At 37.2% G+C, this 21638-nt stretch overlaps 1 protein-coding gene across 13 annotated transcripts in view; it reads right to left on the bottom strand.

Moving 5' to 3' along the window:
* The window catches only part of LOC129922889 (uncharacterized), a 78078-nt gene that overhangs the window by 6943 nt on the left and 49497 nt on the right, over positions 1-21638 (bottom strand). For all 13 annotated transcript variants that reach the window (XM_056011008.1, XM_056011010.1, XM_056011009.1 and 10 more), the window contains exons 3-6: positions 10852-11013; positions 9275-9484; positions 7885-7926; positions 4761-4811 (exon numbers count right to left, since the gene is read on the bottom strand). In XM_056011008.1, coding sequence (XP_055866983.1) covers positions 4761-4811; positions 7885-7926; positions 9275-9484; positions 10852-11013 — 465 coding nt within the window. The remainder of the gene's footprint in view (positions 1-4760; positions 4812-7884; positions 7927-9274; positions 9485-10851; positions 11014-21638) is intronic.

Genomic DNA, 21638 nt, shown 5'->3' with positions numbered 1-21638 from the left:
ATCTTTTCTCATGTCAACATTGTAGACATGGCCTAGATCCATAAAATACTATAGCTTTAATAGAGTCGGACAACTTTATTTTTTTTTGAGGGTCTTAAGTTTGTTTTAGGGCTACAATACATACACTACGGTCTAAGTTGGTACCCAAGGAACATTCCTGCCTAGTTTTATCAAGATTGGTCAAGCGGTTTTGATGTCTATAAGTAACATACATACATACATACATACATACCCCTCACATTCTACTTTATAATATAGATAGCTTGCACTGGGCGCTATGGTCCAATTTCTTTCACGAGCCAATGGAAAAGGGGGGGGGGGGAGAAGGTTTCCGTGCTGCTCTTAGGCACTCAATAAGAACAACTCGAGTCAGCATTGAACTGAAGCCTCTTGTTGGGTGCCCAGGCAGTAGATAGCGGTTTCTGCCTCTCAGAACAATAATTCACCCCCCCCCCCCAGCTAATTTCTTCGTGTTTAATTAAGGCAACAGAAGAATTTGAGAATATGCCAAAAGGACTGTCTGGTCATTTGGTATGTCTCGACGGTACCGGGTTTATTTGTACTTTAAAAATATAGTACTATGGTTGGTTAGCGAATCGTGCTAACAATGTGAATGTCGAGGGTTCGATCCCAATACTGGCCATCTTCTTTTCTTTTATTTTTTTTAAGTTAAAAAAAGTGAAATATGAATGTTTTGTTGACAATATTATTTGAAAGTAAAGTAGGAACTGAGAGAGAGAGAGAGAGAAAGAGATAGAGAGAAAGAAAGAGAGAAAAAAAAGTAAGAGAGAGAGAGAAAGAGAGAGAGAGAAAAAAAGATAGAGAGAAAGAGAGAGTTTAAAGCACAATTTTATTTATTTGTAGTTTAAAAAAAAGGAAAATGAATTAATTATATAGAAATGTGTAGCACTCAGTTAGGAAATCATCTTATCTTAATTTTATCTTATATTTATCTATTACAGACGTTACTTAAAAAAAAAAAAAGATAATTACGTCCTACGCATTTTATGCGTCAATCTATTCGTGCATGCTAATCAATGACTTAAACTCTGCTAAGTCGTTGGTTTTCCAGGCTGTTTCAGGCAACCCATTCCATTCTCTAATGGCACTAGGGAAGAAGGAGCACTTGTAGGAATTTGTTCTAGCGTATGGAATAAGAAATGTGCCTCTTTCTTTGTGTCTTTCTGAGTAGTTCATTAGGTTTTGTTTTTCTTTTTGTAAATTATGGTTTAGTGTCTTATGTATTATAGCTACTTTGTTTTAAATTCTTCTGTCCTGAAGTGTTTTAAAGTTGAGTGATTTAACTAAAGGTGTTACTCTAATAAAATTGGAATGTCGTTTGTTATAAATCTCATTGCTCAATTTTGTATTCCTTCTAGTTTCTTTATGTTTTCTTTAGTTGAGGGATCTCAAACAGAGGATACATATTCTAATATTAGCCTAACTAAAGTTAAATAACATTTTAGTTTTATGTTCTTGTTTGATTTGTAAAAATTTCTTCTAATATACCCTAATGTTTTGCTTGATTTTTTAATCATTTTATCAATATGTATCTTTGATGTTTGCTTTAGATTTATTATTATACATAGATATTTTGAGTTTTTAGTCTGTATGACTGGTACCATGATTCAATTATTTATTTTTATTTGTTTTAATTTTTCTTACTTAACTGTCATTGTTCTAGGTGGAAAGACATACTCCAATTTGATTCCAGTTTCTGTAATTCTAATTATATTTTGTAAAATTTCAATATCTTTTGTTCTTTTTATTGTTTTATATATTATGTAATCGTATGCAAATCTTTTTTTTAATTCAATTTGGTAGGCTATTTATGTAAATCGTTTGAAAAATCGCAATGCTTCACACTTTATTTTATTGCACATTTTTTTCCCTTTTTTTTTTACTGCTCACAAAAAATGTTTTAGATCACATATTTCTTTCTTTCTTTCTTTCAACTAGCAAACAATATGTGGTGTCTACTCAAGGGAAGTAACAAATTGATCTTGTTTTTTATTTTTATCTTACAAAATCAAGGAGTTTCCCCCCTTTGTCTCTTGACCTGAACATAAACCATGGGTGGGCAAACATTCTACCGGTGGCCACATTGAAAACATTATAATAACTATCAGGCGACAACATGATGTCTAATCAAATATCAATTTAAAAAAATATGAAAATATGAATTAATGATCATTAATATCATGTATTGTCAATTAATTTTGCCGTCATAAAGTGCAATTGGTGCAATTAGACCTAAGACCGATTATTTAAAAAAAAAGCTACAGATATTTATTATTGCTGTTAGAGGTATTTCCAATGATATTTAAAACCATTCAGAATTGTACGCATACATCTAATGTAGATCAAGTAGGCATACATCTAGTGTAGATCAAGTAGACATACATCTAGTGTAGATCAAGTAGGCCTACATCTAGTGTAGATCAAGTAGGCATACATCTAGAGTAGATCAAGTAGGCATACATCTAGTGTAGATCAAGTAGACATACATCTAGTGTAGATCAAGTAGGCATACATCTAGTGTAGATCAAGTAGGCATACATCTAGTGTAGATCAAGTAGGCATACATCTAGTGTAGATCAAGTAGGCATACATCTAGTGTAGATCAAGTAGGCATACATCTAGTGTAGATCAAGTAGGCATACATCTAGTGTAGATCAAGTAGGCATACATCTAGTGTAGATCAAGTAGGCATACATCTAGTGTAGATCAAGTAGGCATACATCTAGTGTAGATCAAGTAGGCATACATCTAGTGTAGATCAAGTAGGCATACATCTAGTGTAGATCAAGTAGGCATACATCTAATGTAGATCAAGTAGGCATACATCTAATGTAGATCAAGTAGGCCTACATCTAGTGTAGATCAAGTAGGCATACATCTAGTGTAGATCAAGTAGGCATACATCTAGTGTAGATCAAGTAGGCATACATCTAATGTAGATCAAGTAGGCCTACATCTAGTGTAAATCAAGTAGGCATACATCTAGTGTAGATCAAGTAGGCATACATCTAGTGTAGATCAAGTAGGCATACATCTAGTGTAGATCAAGTAGGCATACATCTAGTGTAGATCAAGTAGGCATACATCTAGAGTAGATCAAGTAGGCATACATCTAGTGTAGATCAAGTAGGCATACATCTAGTCAGGGGCGGACTGGGTGTCAAAATCGGCCCGGGCATTACCATATCAAGCGGCCCACAAATGGCATGTCAAATATTTTCGATGTGGGGTGGGGGATTTTTACCCCACTCCGCAATTTATATATATAAATGCCGCTCGTGCATAGCACAAAGTACGGTCTAACGTTTTGCTAATGATAATACGTACAGTGTATAGTGTATTGTTTTGTTGTTGATATTCTTATTGAATTTCAAACAAAATTAATTGTAATAAGAATAAAGTGTTCGGGCCTTTGTGTTTGCTGTCACTTTTTTTTTTTTTTGCGTTGAAATTTTTTGTTCTTAGGTCGCGACCAGACCGGCCCATTTGGTACCGGCCCACCAGGCATTTGCCCGTTTGCCCATATAGCCAGTCCGCCCCTGCATCTAGTGTAGATCAAGTAGGCATACATCTAGTGTAGATCAAGTAGGCATACATCTAGTGTAGATCAAGTAGGCCTACATCTAGTGTAGATCAAGTAGGCATACATCTAGTGTAGATCAAGTAGGCATACATCTAGTGTAGATCAAGTAGGCATACATCTAGTGTAGATCAAGTAGGCATACATCTAGTGTAGATCAAGTAGGCATACATCTAGTGTAGATCAAGTAGGCATACATCTAGTGTAGATCAAGTAGGCATACATCTAGTGTAGATCAAGTAGGCATACATCTAGTGTAGATCAAGTAGGCATACATCTAGTGTAGATCAAGTAGGTATACATCTAGTGCAGATCAAGTAGGCATACATCTAGAGTAGATCAAGTAGGCATACATCTAGTGCAGATCAAGTAGGCATACATCTTGTGCAGATCAAGTAGGCATACATCTAGTGTAGATCAAGTAGGCATACATCTAGTGTAGATCAAGTAGGCATACATCTAGTGTAGATCAAGTAGGCATACATCTAGTGTAGATCAAGTAGGCATACATCTAGTGCAGATCAAGTAGGCATACATCTAGTGTAGATCAAGTAGGCATACATCTAGTGTAGAGCAAGTAGGCATACATCTAGTGTAGATCAAGTAGGCATACATCTAGAGTAGATCAAGTAGGCATACATCTAGTGCAGATCAAGTAGGCATACATCTTGTGCAGATCAAGTAGGCATACATCTAGTGTAGATCAAGTAGGCATACATCTAGTGCAGATCACAATAGCGAACTACGAAAAACCAAATCTATTTTGAATGTGTGTGCCAAAAGATGTATTTTTTAATCCATAAATTAAGAAATTAAAATTATTAATCAAAGAAAATTTAAAAAAACAAAGACATTCCTCAAACAGGTAAATATTTTAACAATGTCACACGAACTCGCAAATTTGATACTCATTGAGTGATTGGAAAGAGATGTTTCGAGTATCCAGTAAAGAGTCGTGAAGCCCTTTCATACCCTTTGCTTAAAAAAATGCTTTCTCCCAAGAAAGGTTGACTGTGTGGAGAGCTCCTCATCAAATAAAGCTAGCCTAGGTTCATTTAATCACAGCCTTAAGTCTTCCTCCCGACAAATAGGACGAGGTGACCTGACTGATTTACAACAACAGCAGTTAATTAGAAAAAAAAACCACCAAAATTCTTACCTTCTTTTATTTCGTTTAGTGTAGATTGGGAAAACTTTTGTAAATGATGTTCTGAAATAGTTTAAAAAAAAAAAAGAAAAACATTTTTAATAATATATAAAAAAAAACATTATACAACTTAACAATTATGCAACTTAAAATATCTATATTATAAAGTAGAAAGTAAGGCGTATGTATGTATGTTACAAATAGAAATCAAAACTGTTTGACCAATCTTGATAAAACTTGGCAGAAATGTTCCTTGGGTACTAACTTAGACCGTAGTGTATATATTGTAGCCCTAAAACAAGCTTAAGACTTTAAAAAAAAAAAAGTTGACCAACTCTATGAAAGCATTATAACTTCATCGATCTAGGCTATGTTTACCATATCTAGATCTAGATCTAATTTTAGAAACTACACTTTGCGCAGATAGTTTTTTACTTTGACACATGAAAATACAAAATATAGTCAATTGATTTCATTATTTGATATAATTAAGCTTCAAATGTGGTGTTTCAAATGCATTTTTACATAAATTCGTTCCTTATATCTGCGAATTTAGAATTCCTGAAGAACATTCTTTCTTTAGACATTACGCGAAAAGTTACACATCTCTCTTTTTTTTGGTCTAAAATTCTAATTCCACTCTAAGATAATACAACTTCTCTTCGCAAAGATAGTTTTATAATTAAACACATGAACACATATTAATTATAGTCCATTCATTTCATATTTTAATCAAATTAACATTCAAATTTGTTTTCCCTAAGCATTTTTACATAGCTCTACATTCGTTCGCCAATGTTTTCATAAAAAAATTGAATTCATGTCAATTAGCTATTTTTAGCTCCATTCATTATATTTTTTTATTCATGAATTCATACATCGCTTTACTTGTAACATTATTATTCCCTTTAATGGTTTCTAATGCACATTATCAGTAACTATATCAGCAATACGCGAGTTTAGACCCGCAGGCAGCGGGTAATATTTTTTTAGTAATAAAATATTTTTAAAAAATAATATAAAAAATGTTTGGTTAAAACCGGAATTTTCAAAAAGCGCTTAAAGTTGATTTTTTTTCTTTAGATCTAAACCTGACATAATGACCGATGACCGATGGACGGCATATAAACACTATACGAGGGACCAAACAAATAAACTAAATGTCAAACAATGCTACGAGACTAACATTTACAGATTAATTCCACTAAATACTTCAAATAATAGGAAGCGAACAGTAGTCGTTTAGATTCTCATCAATGGCGAAAACAAACTATAAATAGTCAACTTATGGTGTATTCGGTGTACAGACGAAAGGAAGTGTAGGGAACCAAATAATAATTTTTTTTTATGATATTTTGTCTGCACTTTTAAGAACAACTGAATCCTATTTTCTACTCTTTTTACAGTTCTGTGACGTGGCAACGAGCTATTGGTCTCAATCGCCCACAGGCTACGACATTGCATGTCAGTGTTCCGGCCTTCTACGACACTGGTCTCAATCGAAATGCACCCACAGGATGCCTAGTGGCCTCTAGTTTTCTATTCTCCATTTGGATATCAGGGTGAACGTTTCGTGCTGCCCACTGGCGTTCAGCAAACAAGTCAATCTTGAGTTAAATCTCGGGAATCGAACTCAAGCCCTTCAGTAATGTATCCAAGTAATGCCACTCATCCATAGGTTTACAGACTTCAGTTGAAACCCTTCACCGTGAGGAGAAATGGACGCAGTGAGTTTAAAAATGATTAGGGTGACCTATTTGGCAACATTTAACCTACTTCAGCTTGCATTTAAATACTTTCGTTCTGCTGTACGCACAAAATCTGGCAAGTTTAGATGGGCAATTCCAAAATACCGTGAAGCGACAGAAACCGGAAAGGTTTGAAAACACGTTTCGACACAGTTCACTGGTCACAACTTTAATATTACGTGAACCGAGGACAGAGGTTAAAGGTAAAATGATGACGTAATGAGGGGGGTTTCTGCGTACTTTACAATGGCGTGTTGAGGTTTAAGAACATTCTAGTAGATACGAATTTTGAATCAAGATTGTCTTTGAGGGACTTCCATAGCAAGGGAGGGCCTACCGGGGCCTAGCCATCCATATTGCCTCGAAATTTAGGCACGCGAGACCAGTGACAATGTAGTAGTGGAATGCAGCCAGCAATTGGTACAGACTATTGCAATGATTAACATGCTTCAAAATTGATTTAAGTTTAGATTAAGGAAGATAGTAGTTTGTAGTAGTTTATATTTTATTGTCACATCTGATGTCTGCCGGGGACTAGTATTTCTATGAATCAATTTGTCTTAATCAATGTTCCCGAGCATTTCTCGAGAAACTGTGGATGAGCCTTGTGATATGGCGTTGTCGAGGGTTCTAGTTCGGACATATATGCTGACTTCTTCGGCCACTCCATTGGAGGACTTCCAAGTTAGCATGACCATCAATTTTAAAGCCACCTGCGCCATTCCTCCAAACTTAAAGATCACTAACAATAAATGGCTTTAACTGTCCTGTCCTTGTGAAATTGTTAAGTACTGTTTAAGTTACTCATGAAGCTATATAGAGGTTTTATAATATCCGAAAGAGATATTTCATTGGTATAGTACTTGATTTGGGTTGTCCAGTGGATGTACAAGAGGATAATGTTCCAGCCAAGCAAGATACGTAGATTCTTTATTTGTATATTTTTTTAGCTGTAAAAATCCACTCTTACTGGCATAGAGGAAAGTTTAAATCAAATTATTTCGTATGTTTACACGTTTTAAACATACATATGGATTTACTGTATGTAGGTGACAGTAAGCAACAAAAAAAAAGTTACGTCTTTAAAAGACACATTTTAACAATTTTTTAGGTAAAAGACTCCTGAAATATCTCATACATTTGTATATCTACATCAATTGTTTAGAATTAATTGTTAAGTTTAGTTAGTACTACATAATGTTCACCAAACAGTGATTTATATTCTCACACAAAAAAATGGCCCCTTACTTAAAATTGTTGTGCCGCCCTGCTGCGTCCATGCATGTATCACAATGAAAAAAAAAAGAACAAACCAACCCTCGGCAGCTTTATGTAATACTTTTCAATTCCATTGCGTACTATTTGAAAAGTATTTGTGCTTAAATTACCTTGTTTTGGAGCAGTCGTTTGGACTTTGTATTTCTGAAGATCTATTGAAAAAAAAAAGAAGAAAACAATTACAGGAAATGAAAGAGATCTATACCCAATAACTCTAGATCCATACCCAATAAATTAAAAGGTAGATCCATACACCAATAGCTCATATGTCCATATATATATTCAAGCACAAGGATGAAGGAGTGCAGTATTTCATGTGGATTCGAAGACCTAGCTGTGACCTACATATTTTACAACACCAACGCTAAACATTTGTCTGCCGCTCTCTAATTTGTTTTCTTTTTACCGCTATAAAAATCCACTCTTACTGGCATAGAGGTAAGTAGTTGGCAGCAGATGGCCTCTGAAAGAGACAGTTGGAGAGCTGTCACGGAGGTTGCGGGACATACATTTGAGACCCAAGAGGAAAACCGTTGTTGAAGACAGACGCAGAAGCCAAAATAAAAATTAAATAGACCTCCAGTAGACACCCGCTTTGTCTGCATGAGATGCGGAAGAATATGCAGGACGCAACAGGGTTTGCGTAGTCATGTGAAACACTGCATTCTTCCTTCGAATTCTAAGATATTGTCATTGCATTCTATCAATGTGGCGAGGCCTCAGTGACATCAGTGACTCGGCCCTCTTTTGAAAAATTATATTTATGCCAAGCCTCCAAACGTCCCACCGTTCTGACGGAGAAATAGGGCGCCTAAAGCCAAGCTGTAAGTGCTCTTGGCCTAATTACTTCAAGTGAAAGGAAAGAGGATTTGAACAGGGCACCTCCAAAGTTAGAGCCAGACTTACTAACATAAACAGCTTTGAAAATACGAATACCACGATATGAAGGCAGATTGCTTATTCTGTATGCTAGGACAAATTTCTGCAAGAACCTTTTTCTTCCATAGTGCCATTAGGGCATTGAGCGGGCTGCCTGAATCAACCAGGAAAATTAGTGACTTAGTAGAATTAAAGTGTCTAATTAACATGCAAGAATAGGCTAACATAGGGGGAGGGGTGGCTGAGTGGTAAAGCGCTTGGCATCTGAACCGAGGGTCCCGAGTTCGAATGCTGGTGAAGACTGGGATTTTTAATTTCGGTATCTTTGGGTGCCGCTGAGTCAGTCCATCCAGCTCTAATGGGTACCCAACATTATAGGGGGAAAAGTAAAGGCGGTTGGTCGTTGCGCTGGCCACATGATACCCTCGTTAACCGTAGGCCACAGAATCAGATGACCTTTACATCATCTTCCCTATATATCACAAGGTTTGAAAGGGGAACTGTACTTTTGTTTACTAGGCTAACGTATGGATAAGCGTAGGACGTAATTATTTTCTATTTTTAAAGAACGTCTGTAATTTATAAGATAAGATAAGATTACACAGGTCTTATGGATCTCACCTGTTAGACTGACGTTCAGAAGTCTCTCCGAAAGCCCCAAGCTCCCGCCCCTTTTGACGTAGCTAATGGTACACTTGTACGTCACATCCGGGTCAACGCTGACGTCTGCCAGCAGAACAGTGAGGGACGTGGCGTGGATGTTGTCCATGTCAAACTTTCCGCTGACGTAGACGTTGATGTTGCTGACGCTGTTCTCCAACCGAACGCCATCTGGTGACACGATGCGTTAATCAGGTCATTTGGGCTGATTTAGGTCAGTTGTATCAATTAAGGTCATCTTTGTCAATTAAGGTCATTTGTGTCAATTAAGGTCATTTGTGTCAGCTAAAGTCATTAGTATTTGTGTCAGTTAAGGTTATTTTGTATCAACTAAAATCATTTGTGTCAATTAGGGTGGTTTGTATCAATTAAGGTTATTTGTGTCAATTAAAGTCATTTGTATCAGTGCATTTTAATGCGTCGAAAAGAATGTAAGCATATAGGTGGCTTCGATAATAAAGCTACAAGTAATTAATATGAAGGATTGTAACATTGTAAAGTTGAGATCATAAATGGCGTGGAAACTTAAGATTTAGGCACACTGTGGTTTGAGTAGAAAGTTGCCTACATGACAGAAATAGGAAACTAGTGTCCAAAGTGATGATTTGTTTTCTCTATACCCCTTGATCGCTTTTTTAATGCTTTAAAAACAATGGGGGGGGGGCGAATTGAATTAGAACTCAGTTCTTAAATCTCCCCAAGCTAATTCTATTTTATTCCACTCTCCCTCCCTCTCTCTTTCATCTCTTTGTCTTTTCCCCTTCTATTTCTTTCTTTTCTCTCTCTCCTCTCTCTCTCACATCCTTATCATCATCCTCTTTTCCTTTGCCTTCTTCATGGAACATAGGGCCTCAGTAAAAAACAGGCCACTCTCCACGGTCTCTTGCAAGTTTTTTAATGGCTTCCCAGCTCTTTCCTGTCCTCTCGGCTTCTAGTATACTGCGTCGCCATGTTCTTTTTGGTCTTCCTCTACGTCTTGTGCCTTATTCTTATTTCTAATCCAAAGTACATTCATAGGTATTGCTTGCTATTCAAGATATGTGCCATGACTCACGAAAAATAAACATATGACTAATTTAAATTTAGAATTTTTTAAAATTATGTAAAGTTCTAATTATGATGTAAGTGTCGTAAATCAATGTGAATGTCCTTGTTTTCAGGGGCTTAGCTAAAAATGTTTCATCATTTGGGGGCCCAGGCGGGTGGACATCTTTGGGAGCCCCTGCATTTTGCTTAATATTTATATTTAATGTAATTTTGGTGCCCCCCCCCATTAAGTGGGGGCCTGGGGGATTTTCAAATTCTTCCCTCTCCTCCCATCTAGCTACGCCACTGCTAGTTTTTTTTTGTGTGGTTTTTTTTTTACAATGATTTGAGTTGTTTTTTTTCTAACTTTGTTCAGTTTCAAAGCGTTAAGTAATTGATTGTCTAAATTATGCTAATTAAAATTAGCATATGGTATATTTTTTATATTGATCAAATGAGACGACAACGGGTGGGTTTAAATGTATTTATTAAAAAGTACTTCTAAAACTGACCAACAGATGACAGTGAGGCAATAATGTAAGGTGGTCTCTCGTTGGTCAACGAGTGCCGCTCCAGGCTGATGTGCTGGACACTTCTGACGTCACTGGGCAGATGCGAGCCGTTGCACTGAAGAGCCAGCAGGTTCAGGACAGGAAATCGACTCACTGTGAAACCTGGGAGGAAATAGGTGTGTAAACATATGTTAGCTAGCAGTTTAGTTAATTTTTCACAAGATCCTAAAGTCTAACACTCTAATAGGAGGAATTTAACAGAGTAGAACAGGGGTGGGCAACCTTTTTGTATCGAGGGCCGCATTTTTTAATAATTGCGAATGGCGGGCCGCATATGTATATACAACTTAGAGAGATACTCTAGCTTACTATGTAGAATGTCTTTTAATTCATATTTACTCTGTATTATATTCAGGTTTCTTTTTTTTTTCACACTTAACGTTAAGGAATTACAACAAGAGTTAGCAATTTTTGAAACCAATTTTACGATTTATTTTTAAATTGCTTTTGTCTTTTTATATTACAATATCCCCTCAAGTATACAGTTGTACTTAATGTGCAGTATTCTACTTTTTACACTCGTGCATATGTTTCCGGAATCGTGGAACTAGCTTACTAGTTGTTACCCTCGTGACTGCTGTCAAATTAAAGTCAGTCAAAATCGACCAGTAATTATACTGTTTTAGTTTCCACACAAAAAAATGCTCGTTCACTGAATCAGACAATATATGTTCTGGTAGTTAAATGCTGGGAAGAGCGAAACTTGCCTTTCTGGAGCATCACCAGAGAATGCTGACCATGTCCTCAGTGGTGCATACTAAATCAAGAGACCCAAACAAGACTCTGGCCCCAAAGCCCTCCTATAGAACCAAAACTTTTTGGAGAACTGCCTGATCTTGAAACCACTGCTTAGTTCATCTCAGATATAAGATTACTGATCTGAACCCTCCAACATGTAAAATGAGAGCGAAGAAGAAGAACTGGTGTATGTATACACAAATAGTGTGAACAGCAGCACATTTTTTAAAGTGTTGACATACAGCTTCTGGCACACATAAGACACCCATGGTAGCACTGAGTGGAGCTTTTTGTTTTGCTTGGAGTTATGTCCTCTGGAGCTGAATCAGCTTCTGCGATAAATGGTGAGCTGATGGTATTGAAAACTTGTTCTTAACGTCTAAAATTAGCTTTTATAAATTGCTCAATTAAGGGATCTAAATAAATGTAATCATTTCACTAGAAATAGTTTCACCTTTCAGCAAAGGAAAATGACAAGTCCTGTTTTCTTTTGCGTGCTTGTAGAGATGGGTAAGCCTTTTTGAAAAGATTTAACATGCATTTACATTTCATATGCAAAAAAACAACAACTTTGCAGCAGCAATTGCAAAACAAATGAAATCTTTTCCCACTCTTCATTAGAAATATTGGTAACAAATTCACAGTCAATGTCCTTCAAGTAACATAACAATTTCTTCCTTGAGATTTTATATTGTTCTCATTTGCCTTGCCCTTGCTAAGTTAGCGGATACAGTGGATTACTTTGTTCCTAAATCGGAACTACCTGTGGTTAACATCTCTACGTTCTAAAAAGTTTTGATCACTATATTGTGATAATTGATTCGATGTTGAAACATTATGCAGCTTTGTCCAAACTTTCCTGTTTAGAGTTTATGGTTGGGATATTTTTTATAAAAAAATTAATATTTTACTCAGTCAAAAATCGAGCTCCATCAGTTGTTACACTTGCCATCTTGTTCCAAGCATATCCAACATTCAATACAGTTCTTCATAGCATTAAATAAATACTGATCAAAGATCTTGAATTGAGTGTATTGATGTATAGCCAATAAGAAAATCTTCGTTTACATGAAACTTTTTATAATAGACAGTTTCAATAATTTATATAGATATTATTTTAAATATATTTGAATTTTTTTTATGTATATACTGTGGGCACACCTGATTTCTGTAGGTGTCGGCGGGCCGCATAAAACACTCCGGCGGGCCGCATGTGGCCCGCGGGCCGCATGTGGCCCGCGGGCCGTAATTTGCCCACCCCTGGAGTAGAACCATCCAACTAGAAATGATTGAAATGAAAACATTGTAAAGAATATACATCGCGATACAAAATATTTTGTCTTACATCTTCTATAAATAACAAATAGTGATACAAAAACAAACTTTCTAAATAATGTTAACAATCAAATTATAAAGATACCAAAACAGTCCTTCGAAGCCTGAAAAATTCTTATATAAAGCAACTCTTGTAACCTTAACATCAACAGCAAGGAAACTGTTCTTCAATGGATTCCAGCACACATTGAATTAGAAGGCAATGAAAAAGCAGATAGACTGGCCAGAGATGGAAGAATAAACAAACAAATGAAAATCCCTCTCTACCCAGAAGAAATGATGAAAATAATAGAGTGTAGAATAAATGAGAATTGGACCAGCTCACATCCCTATTGCAAGGTAAAGGAAGCCTATTATAAGCTATCTAGACAGGACCAACGCATAATTTTTGGACTCAAAACCGGACACAACATAATGAGACAGTTTATGTTCGGAAGCTAAAAGTCGGGATAAGCGAACCCTGCCCTTGTGGAGCATCACCAGAGATTGCTGACCACATCCTTCAAAGCTGCATACTATATCAAGAGACTCAAACAAGACTCTGGCCTCAAAACCCTCCTATAGAACAGAAACTATACGGAGAGCTGCCTGATCTGGAAACCACTGCGCGGTTCATCTCAGATATAGGATGTGAACCCTCTGACATGAAAAATAAGAATGAATAAGAAATTAAAAGAAAACGCACTTACTGTAAATACTAAATAAAAAAATAAAAAAACTTTTTTTTTAAAAAACAAAGCTTAATTAATTTGGATCTGTCATGTAATTACATATGTAATAGATCAAGAATAATGAAAATAAACCTTTGCTATTAGAAATATTTTTACCAATTGTTTTTGTTTAGCGCTATTTTATGCTTTAAGCTTTCTCAATTATATGATCCTATCACTTGCCTGGACCAGTTGGGAAAGGGAGGGGGAAAGGAGGAGAAAGAAAGAGGTATCTTAGTTATTGCTTTTTAAATGCTTTAATTTAAAAAAACCTGTTTCGAACTCAGTGCTTAAACCTCCTAAACTGACACTCTTCCACTGTGCTAGCAAAGTGCTTAAGAAAATAGAAGGCATTATAGTTATCTATTATTAGCTATTATTAGCTATAAACTTTAAAGCGGGGACCTATAAAGGAGACTGACTAATTCAGCTTATACCACCACATCAGTCAAGCATAATTTTTGTCCTTGTTCGAGAAACCAAAATAAATAGTTAGTAAACTAATTTGTCAATTTTGTTTTATTGACTCTTGTGTTGTCAGGTAAAAGAAATAATTGCGCAAAATCTCAGCCTGATCCGAGATTGGGTGTCGTAGAACTAACGTGTACAAACTTTTGACCCGGCAGACAAAGTTGATATCAGCTTTGTAAAAACGATGCGCAAAATGTTTCCGAACATTAATTTATTAAACTCTTGAATTAATAAGGCCTACAGGCGGAAATACCCGAAGAGGTATGATCAAGATATTTCCTAGTTCCCTAGCCAAATTTAAATTAATTTCGTTTTATACTTTGAAAAATTATGACAGTCAAACCAGAATATTCCTTGTGTGGCCAACGAGCTAGCAATTCTTTTCTCAACGATATACATCAAATGTAAAATTTCTTGGAAAATCGTTAGAACCGTTTTCGAGATACGTGACTTGAGTCATTAAAAAAAAGTTTTACTTGTTTTAGATGTTCCTTCATAGCCCAAACCTTCCACAGGACGACGAGGGATGGCAGCGGGCACGGTATGATCCGTTTGATCGTCTTAAGAGCTGAGCCGAAGGCTCTTCGAGCTCTAAGTTTGAAAAAAACCTGTTTGGACGCCAAATAGTAAAAAAAAAAAAAAAAAAAAACTGTGGGAACACAGTTCTGTTTGAGAGAGACCCGAGTCAATGCCTATGTAAAGCATTGCTGTTTCCAATGCCTTTGGCCCCCGACGCATGCTTGGCTGTACATGGCCGAAGGCCGAGGACATCGGGAGCCTCCGCCATTTTCCTTCGTTATACCAAGCTAACCGCATTGTTTAAGTTTTTTTTTTTAGATTTGATTTTCTTTCTTAAAATTGTGACAAATTCATTTCATTATTAAAAACGTAAACTACATTTACTGTCGTGCAGTGACACATACCGAGTTGTGCAAGGGAGGTAAAATGTAAAAATATAATTAAATTGTATATTCATAGGTTGTCTCCCATGATATCGAGGAAAAACATCGGAGTCGGCCACCTTTCTTTACCATCCCTTAGTGATTCAATATCCTTCAACCTTGTCCCCTTAAGCCAGTGATGCCCAAACTAAGGCCCGCGGGGGAAATCTGTCCAGTCACGTGGTGCCGTCCACCCTCTAGAAAATTATACCCACAATGCAACTAATAATGAGCGTCTCACTTGAACCAGGTTTACTACAGACAACTACATTGAAAAATGTTTTATTAGAGATAAATACATTGGCAAAATGGTTTAATAGGGATAAATACATTGAGGAAATAGTTTACTAGAATAAATACATTGTAAAATGGTTTACTAAAGATAAATACATTGAGAAAATGGTTTACTAGAAATATATATATTGAATTGAAAAAGGGTTTTTTTTTACTAGAGATAAATACATTGAGAAAATGGTTTACTATACTAAGGGAAAGAAAACCCATATGGATTCGCTGTTAATTTACTAGGGCTATTAGTAGGCTATTGTTTCGCCAAATCAAATCAATCAATAAATAAATCATAAGTTAAATATACAAAAAAAACTTTTTTTAAAATAACAAAGAATTTTTTTTAAGGGCAATAATTCCGCACTTACAACTATATATCTCATAATGTAGATTCTAAGCAAAAAAATTAATTAACTGATTGGTTAATTTTTTTAAAGTAAATTATGTTTTGTTAGTTACAATAAATAATATTTTTTTTGTAAATTTTAACTTGAGCCGAAGAATGGGGTGGGAGAAAATAAGGTGAAGAATTATTTAAGGGAATGAAACCCTACATATTTAGCCACATCCTTGAATACTGTAATATTAATTTTCTTTGTCAGTATCAAATAAAAAAAATCAATTACCAGTAGTTAATTTACAAATTGGTTATTTCTTTTGTTATTGATTTATGTCTTGTCTATGACAATAACTATTTGTGCAAAGTTTCAGCTTGATTTGAGAACGGTTATGGGAAAAATCTCGTGTACACATTTGTTTACCAGACAGACAGGCAAAGTGAGTTGATATAAGCTTTGTAAAAATATAAAAATGAAATCTTTTGTGCTTTATGGAAAACAGAGGCATAGTCTATTAAAACACTAAATTTGTAAAGATTCGAGTGATAGACTCTTGAAACTCGCAAACTTTTTCCGTAACGGAACACTTCGCACATTCTGAGTATTTAACGGAACAGTTTATTTTTTTAGAGCGATTAATTCACATGGTGGTCTAATAGTTAATTATTCCTGTAGTTCGTAGAACACCTATTCAGGCCTCGCGGAACACCCTAACCCTTACCCCGGACACAGTTTGAGAAACACTGCTCTAAGCCAATGAAAGCTCCATTCCACCATGCCTATATGAACAATTATTCTGGGAGGTTTAATAGATCACGTCACTATTTTCAGAAGCTCAAATTCTAAAACTCTCGGGACTAGAGGCGAGGTCAAAAGCCGAGCACACACGGGGTATCTCCTCCACTTTCATTCGCAGTGTCCGTAGGATCTCTTTTATTCCCTGACAAGGGTAAGGAAAAATGTTCTTAGGCTCCCAAACCTAAGTCTTATTTTACTACCCTGTCGGCCTTATCATCTCCTCTAACGACCGTTTCCATCCGGGCGCCACTATGAAGCTAGGTAGCGTAGCCCGGTATTCAAAAGTCAGAACACCAGGAATGATTTAGAAAAGAATATTATAATAACAATAAAGCATAATTTTCGACTCGAGATATCGGAGTTGGCCTTAATATTCTACATGCCCAAGTAAATCCAGTAGCGACATCTCATTGACCTATTGCTACAAAATAGAAAATCGCATCTTAAGCCTCTAATGTTGACACTGCGCGATGGACCGTAGCTCTACTCTAACAACCAAATCAATGAAATCATTAACAAATTCATAACTTCTTCCCACCTAGATTCTATTAATCAACTATACCATCATAACATTCCCTTTTGCCAGGGGTGGACTGGATGTTAAAATCGGCCCGGGCATTTCTATACAATCCGGCCCACAAACTGTAGACCTATCATATGATGGTTATCCAATTCTAGGTCTACCTGTCCTCAGAATCATTCTAAATTAGATAATGTATCGATAACTGAACACATGCATACAATGAACTCTTTATCTTTTTAAGAAATATAGTAGGCCTTATGTTGTTTTTTAATCGCTAAAAGTGTGGGCCCTAAAAGTTTGAAGCCTACTAATAGCACTGTTTCGGAAAATGAGTTAGATTAAATTAGCACTATGCGGTAGTCTGTAAAGGATTTTTAAACACCACTATATTATTAATAATATTAATATTATTAACAATTTAATACATTCTATAGTGGCATTCATGAGGCCCTTAAAGGGGCCCTACCGGCCCATTTGGGTACCGGCCCTCCGGGCATTTACCCGAATGCCCATATAGCCAGTCCGCCCCTGCCTTTGCCCAAATAAGATATTACATGTAGTACATACTGTTAGCTGTATACAACTATATATCTATTGTCCTACAATCTATCAAGTCATTAAAAACAAATTTGAATCGTCTGCTCACATTGAAACGGATGACCTCCCCTTGGACTGCCAAAATAAGCCACTTATCAATTGACGTTATTAGAAAGGCTTTTAGTGTTAGTTCGAGTTTATTTCTTCCGGTCTGGCAATGGCGAACAGATTGTGATGAATGAATTTATAATGTTCTTGAATCTTTGTTTTTTGTTTTCAAACCTTAGCTATAAGTATCATCAATCTTACCATACACGGCACAGAAAAGAAAATCCCAAACTTGAAAGCAAACATGATAAATTGAAGGCAAAGATCTTTGAGTCTGAAGATGACCAATAGTGGAGTAGTTTACGGTTCCATTTAGACCCAGCTGTGACCTATATATTTGTAACATGTGACACATAGCAACCGGCATTAGATCTTGTTACATTGTCTAGTCTTATCTTATATCTTAAAGTGGATGGCTGCCTGGTCGTGCGGTTTGCGCGCTGGACTGTCGTTCGGATTTATCGACGGTCGAGGGTTCAAACCCTGCCCACTCCCATCCCCCGTCGTCCTGCTGGAGGTTTGGACTAGGAAGTAAACTATCTTCAACTCTGAAGGAACATCCGAAACATGAAAAAACATAAAACATTTTTACAGTTTCTTTTTGCTCTAATGAGATTGTCACTAAGAATATCATTAAAAAACTGCTAACTTCGCAGCATATGGTATGCACAAAATGCCGAAAACCCTCAAATTATGACCAATAGCCAACAGGGCTTTAAAAGGGGGCATCAGCATTGGAGTTGAAAAGCTGACAAGTGCCAGTAGTTTTAATTACCCCCAGAGCTATTGTCTCAGATGAGGGGGCCAAACCTGAACTACTGACCAGAATCACTCAGTCCACAGCAGCACTGGCTAAACTCAAAACAACATAGAATGACCAAGTCGTAGGCCTCGATACCAAAGTCAGACTGATGCGCTCCCTGATCATGGCCACATTTCTTAGAGACTTGGACGCTGACTGCAGAACTAGATCCTAACAATGCAATTGAGATTCTACAGAAGGATCCGGAGGTATCGCATTAAAAGACCGCATCACAAACGAAGAGATTAGAGACAGGGTAACTGCAGCCATTGGACCCCATGATGACCTGCTAACTATTCTAAAAAAAAAAGAAAACTCAAACTCTATGGTTATATTACAAGGTCTTCTGGGCTTGCAAAGACCTTCCTTCAGGGAACAGTACCAGGAAAAAAGAAGCAGAAAGAGAAAGCGATGGGAAGACAAGACTGAAAGAGGTTCTATACAAGGTGAAAGACAGTGAGGAATGGAAAAAAAACGGTTGACAAATCTTGTGTGGCGCCCCAACAGACTAAGGCATAGGTGAAGGTGAACTGCTAACAAGATTGCAGTATTTACTAAAATAAAAAAAAATGTTTGTTTGTATGTTTCGGGTGTTCTTCAGATTTGAAGGTCATTACTTCCTAGCCAAACTCTCCCACATGACTGGCGGCAGGCAGAGTTCAAACCCGTGACCGTTGCGACCATCAAACGACAGTCCAGAGCGCATAACACACGACCAGGTAGCCACAAGTAGGTATACAATTTAGTGAATGGGAATGTAATCAGGAAATATATGGATTTAGTTGTTTTCCTCCATTGCGTATATTGTGATTTGGGCGTATTCACTTGTAAACACAACCAGACTTCGAAACAAATACAACACAGGAACTAAATCAAAGAATAGAAATTCTGAATACTTTAGTTAATAAATCCATCAAGAATGATCGCATAAGGTTGAATCAGGATAACGAAATCACATAAAATAGATTTATTAAGCCAAATTAGTATTATGAATTAAATCATCCAGAGTAGTAAATCAAATGAAGATCAACAATACGCTCTCTTTCCCCTTAATAGTTTTTGCCGAGACTCCTATATTCTACATATTTCGATAGACAGGATGTGACGTAATATGCTAACATACTAGCCAATGAATTTGCAACTTTATATAGTGGCAAGGTCACCCGCTGACTGATTATTCGTGAATGTGACTGTATGCGTAAAATAATGAGTCGAATATCTGGCTTAAACCTTATCTTGCGGATACATGTCTGAATCTGTCAAACTACCTTAATTATAAATATGTGTAATAATGCATTAATAGATAAACGATAAACGTCTTCCTCACCAACAGAACTCTGAACATCACGAGCCACCATAGTCAGCCTAATGTTTTAATGATTGATGACACCTTGGTACAGAAATGGAAAATGAAAATGGAAAAATCGGGTCAAAGTACTAAATGTGGTCGTTAGGAAAACTTAAGAAAACAATACAAATACTACGATGAAATCTATTTCTTTTTCTCTTATAGAACTGCGTGAATGTAATAGGCCTTAATTTGTAACGCCGAAGGACACTGGTAACAATGCGGTGGTTACCGAGTCACAAAGGTATGAATGACAAAATCGCTGCAGGCTTCTTGGCCCAGCAGCAAGTAAGTTTTCCTAATGTTCTGGCTGCATTACACCAAACAGGTCCAGAACTTGTGGCTTTCCAGACCTGTCGAGACAGAAATCAGCAAGTCTTGGGCAGTCGACAAGAATATGAGACACGGTTTTATCCTCTTCCCCGCAGCGGGGACCCCGAGAGTTGAAGTTTGGTTTGAACCGTGTGACATTTGAATCAACGAAACAGTGGCCCTTCCTGTACTATGTTATAATGGCTTGTTTAGGCCTGGGCAGCCTCCACCACGAAGAGGCGTGGTCAGGAAATGCATGTGCTCCCAGACTCCGCGATTACAAATACCCTAAAACACGTGCTCCAAAAACTGCGCGAAAAGATAACCGTTGCGACTACCGTTGTAATGGTTACCGATTCCCAGTCCTGCCTCCAAGCCATGGCTGGCTTAGGGGGAAAGTCCAAATTGGTGGAAGAGGCATTAGGCGCCGCAAATAACATCGGCCTGCTTATTGGAACTGTCATCGTTATGCAGTGGGTGCCCTCGCACTGCGGCGTGAGGGGCAATGCCGTGGCTGATGCTCTAGCACGAGAAGGAGCGCTGGCCGTGCCCGCTTTCGAATCGCCAAGTACGTTCCAACAGGCTACGACAGTAATACGAGAGTGGGTACATGAAAAGTGGTTGAAATCCTGGGATGACTCCAACACTGCCAGGGGAGTCTGGCAGCACATGCGCCGCCCAAATCGAGAGGACCCGTGGTGGAGGCTAAAAAGGTCGGAACAAACAACAATAGCGCAGTGGCGTACGGGACACTGCCCCATAGGTGCGTACTTCGCCCGGTTCCGACCAAATTTTGATGTCCGTTGCCGACACTGCGGGGAATCAGAAGAGACGGTGGTGCACGTCTTGCAAGAGTGTCCGCAGCTCCGCGAGCTGCGGGAAGACGTATCCAGTGGTTCACTATGTTTGTATGGAGGCTATGAGGCACTACGCCAAACAGCAGAGTTCCTTACCAGGGCACTACGGGAGACCTAGGTCTCCCTGCCTTGTCACCAATTGGAGTTCATCTCAGGTGACATATGTGCATTACGCACAACAGAAGGCTTTCTGTGCAGGGCTTTTGCAAGAGATAATTTGAGCTTTTCAAGCGCTCATTCAAATACAGCTGGATGATAATGATTTGCAACTATTCATCCAGACTCAAAAACTTTTTTACACTATTTTGTTAAAGCCTCCCATATGTATGCATCTATATGATCTCCATCGAGAAACAGACACAGACTTACAAGAGGTGTACTTCATTTCCGACTTTGCTGCTGGGACAGTCTGAACATTTAATTTCAGTAAACAATTGTATCCACTGTTAAAATATAAAGTTAAGCAAATAAGGATAAAATCTTCAATAATTCTAATGTTTACATGTTTACGAAATGTTGTGTTCTAGTCTGGCATGTTAACTCTTAAAGTGCTGAGCTTTTCTAAAACAGAGCATACAGATTGGAAATACAATTCTAGTGATTGGAGGCTTAACTACCACA

The sequence above is a fragment of the Biomphalaria glabrata genome, chromosome 14, assembly GCF_947242115.1.
Source record: "Biomphalaria glabrata chromosome 14, xgBioGlab47.1, whole genome shotgun sequence".
In the NCBI taxonomy this organism is placed as follows: Eukaryota; Metazoa; Mollusca; class Gastropoda; family Planorbidae; genus Biomphalaria; species Biomphalaria glabrata.
This window is presented reverse-complemented; position numbering and strand designations above follow the sequence as displayed.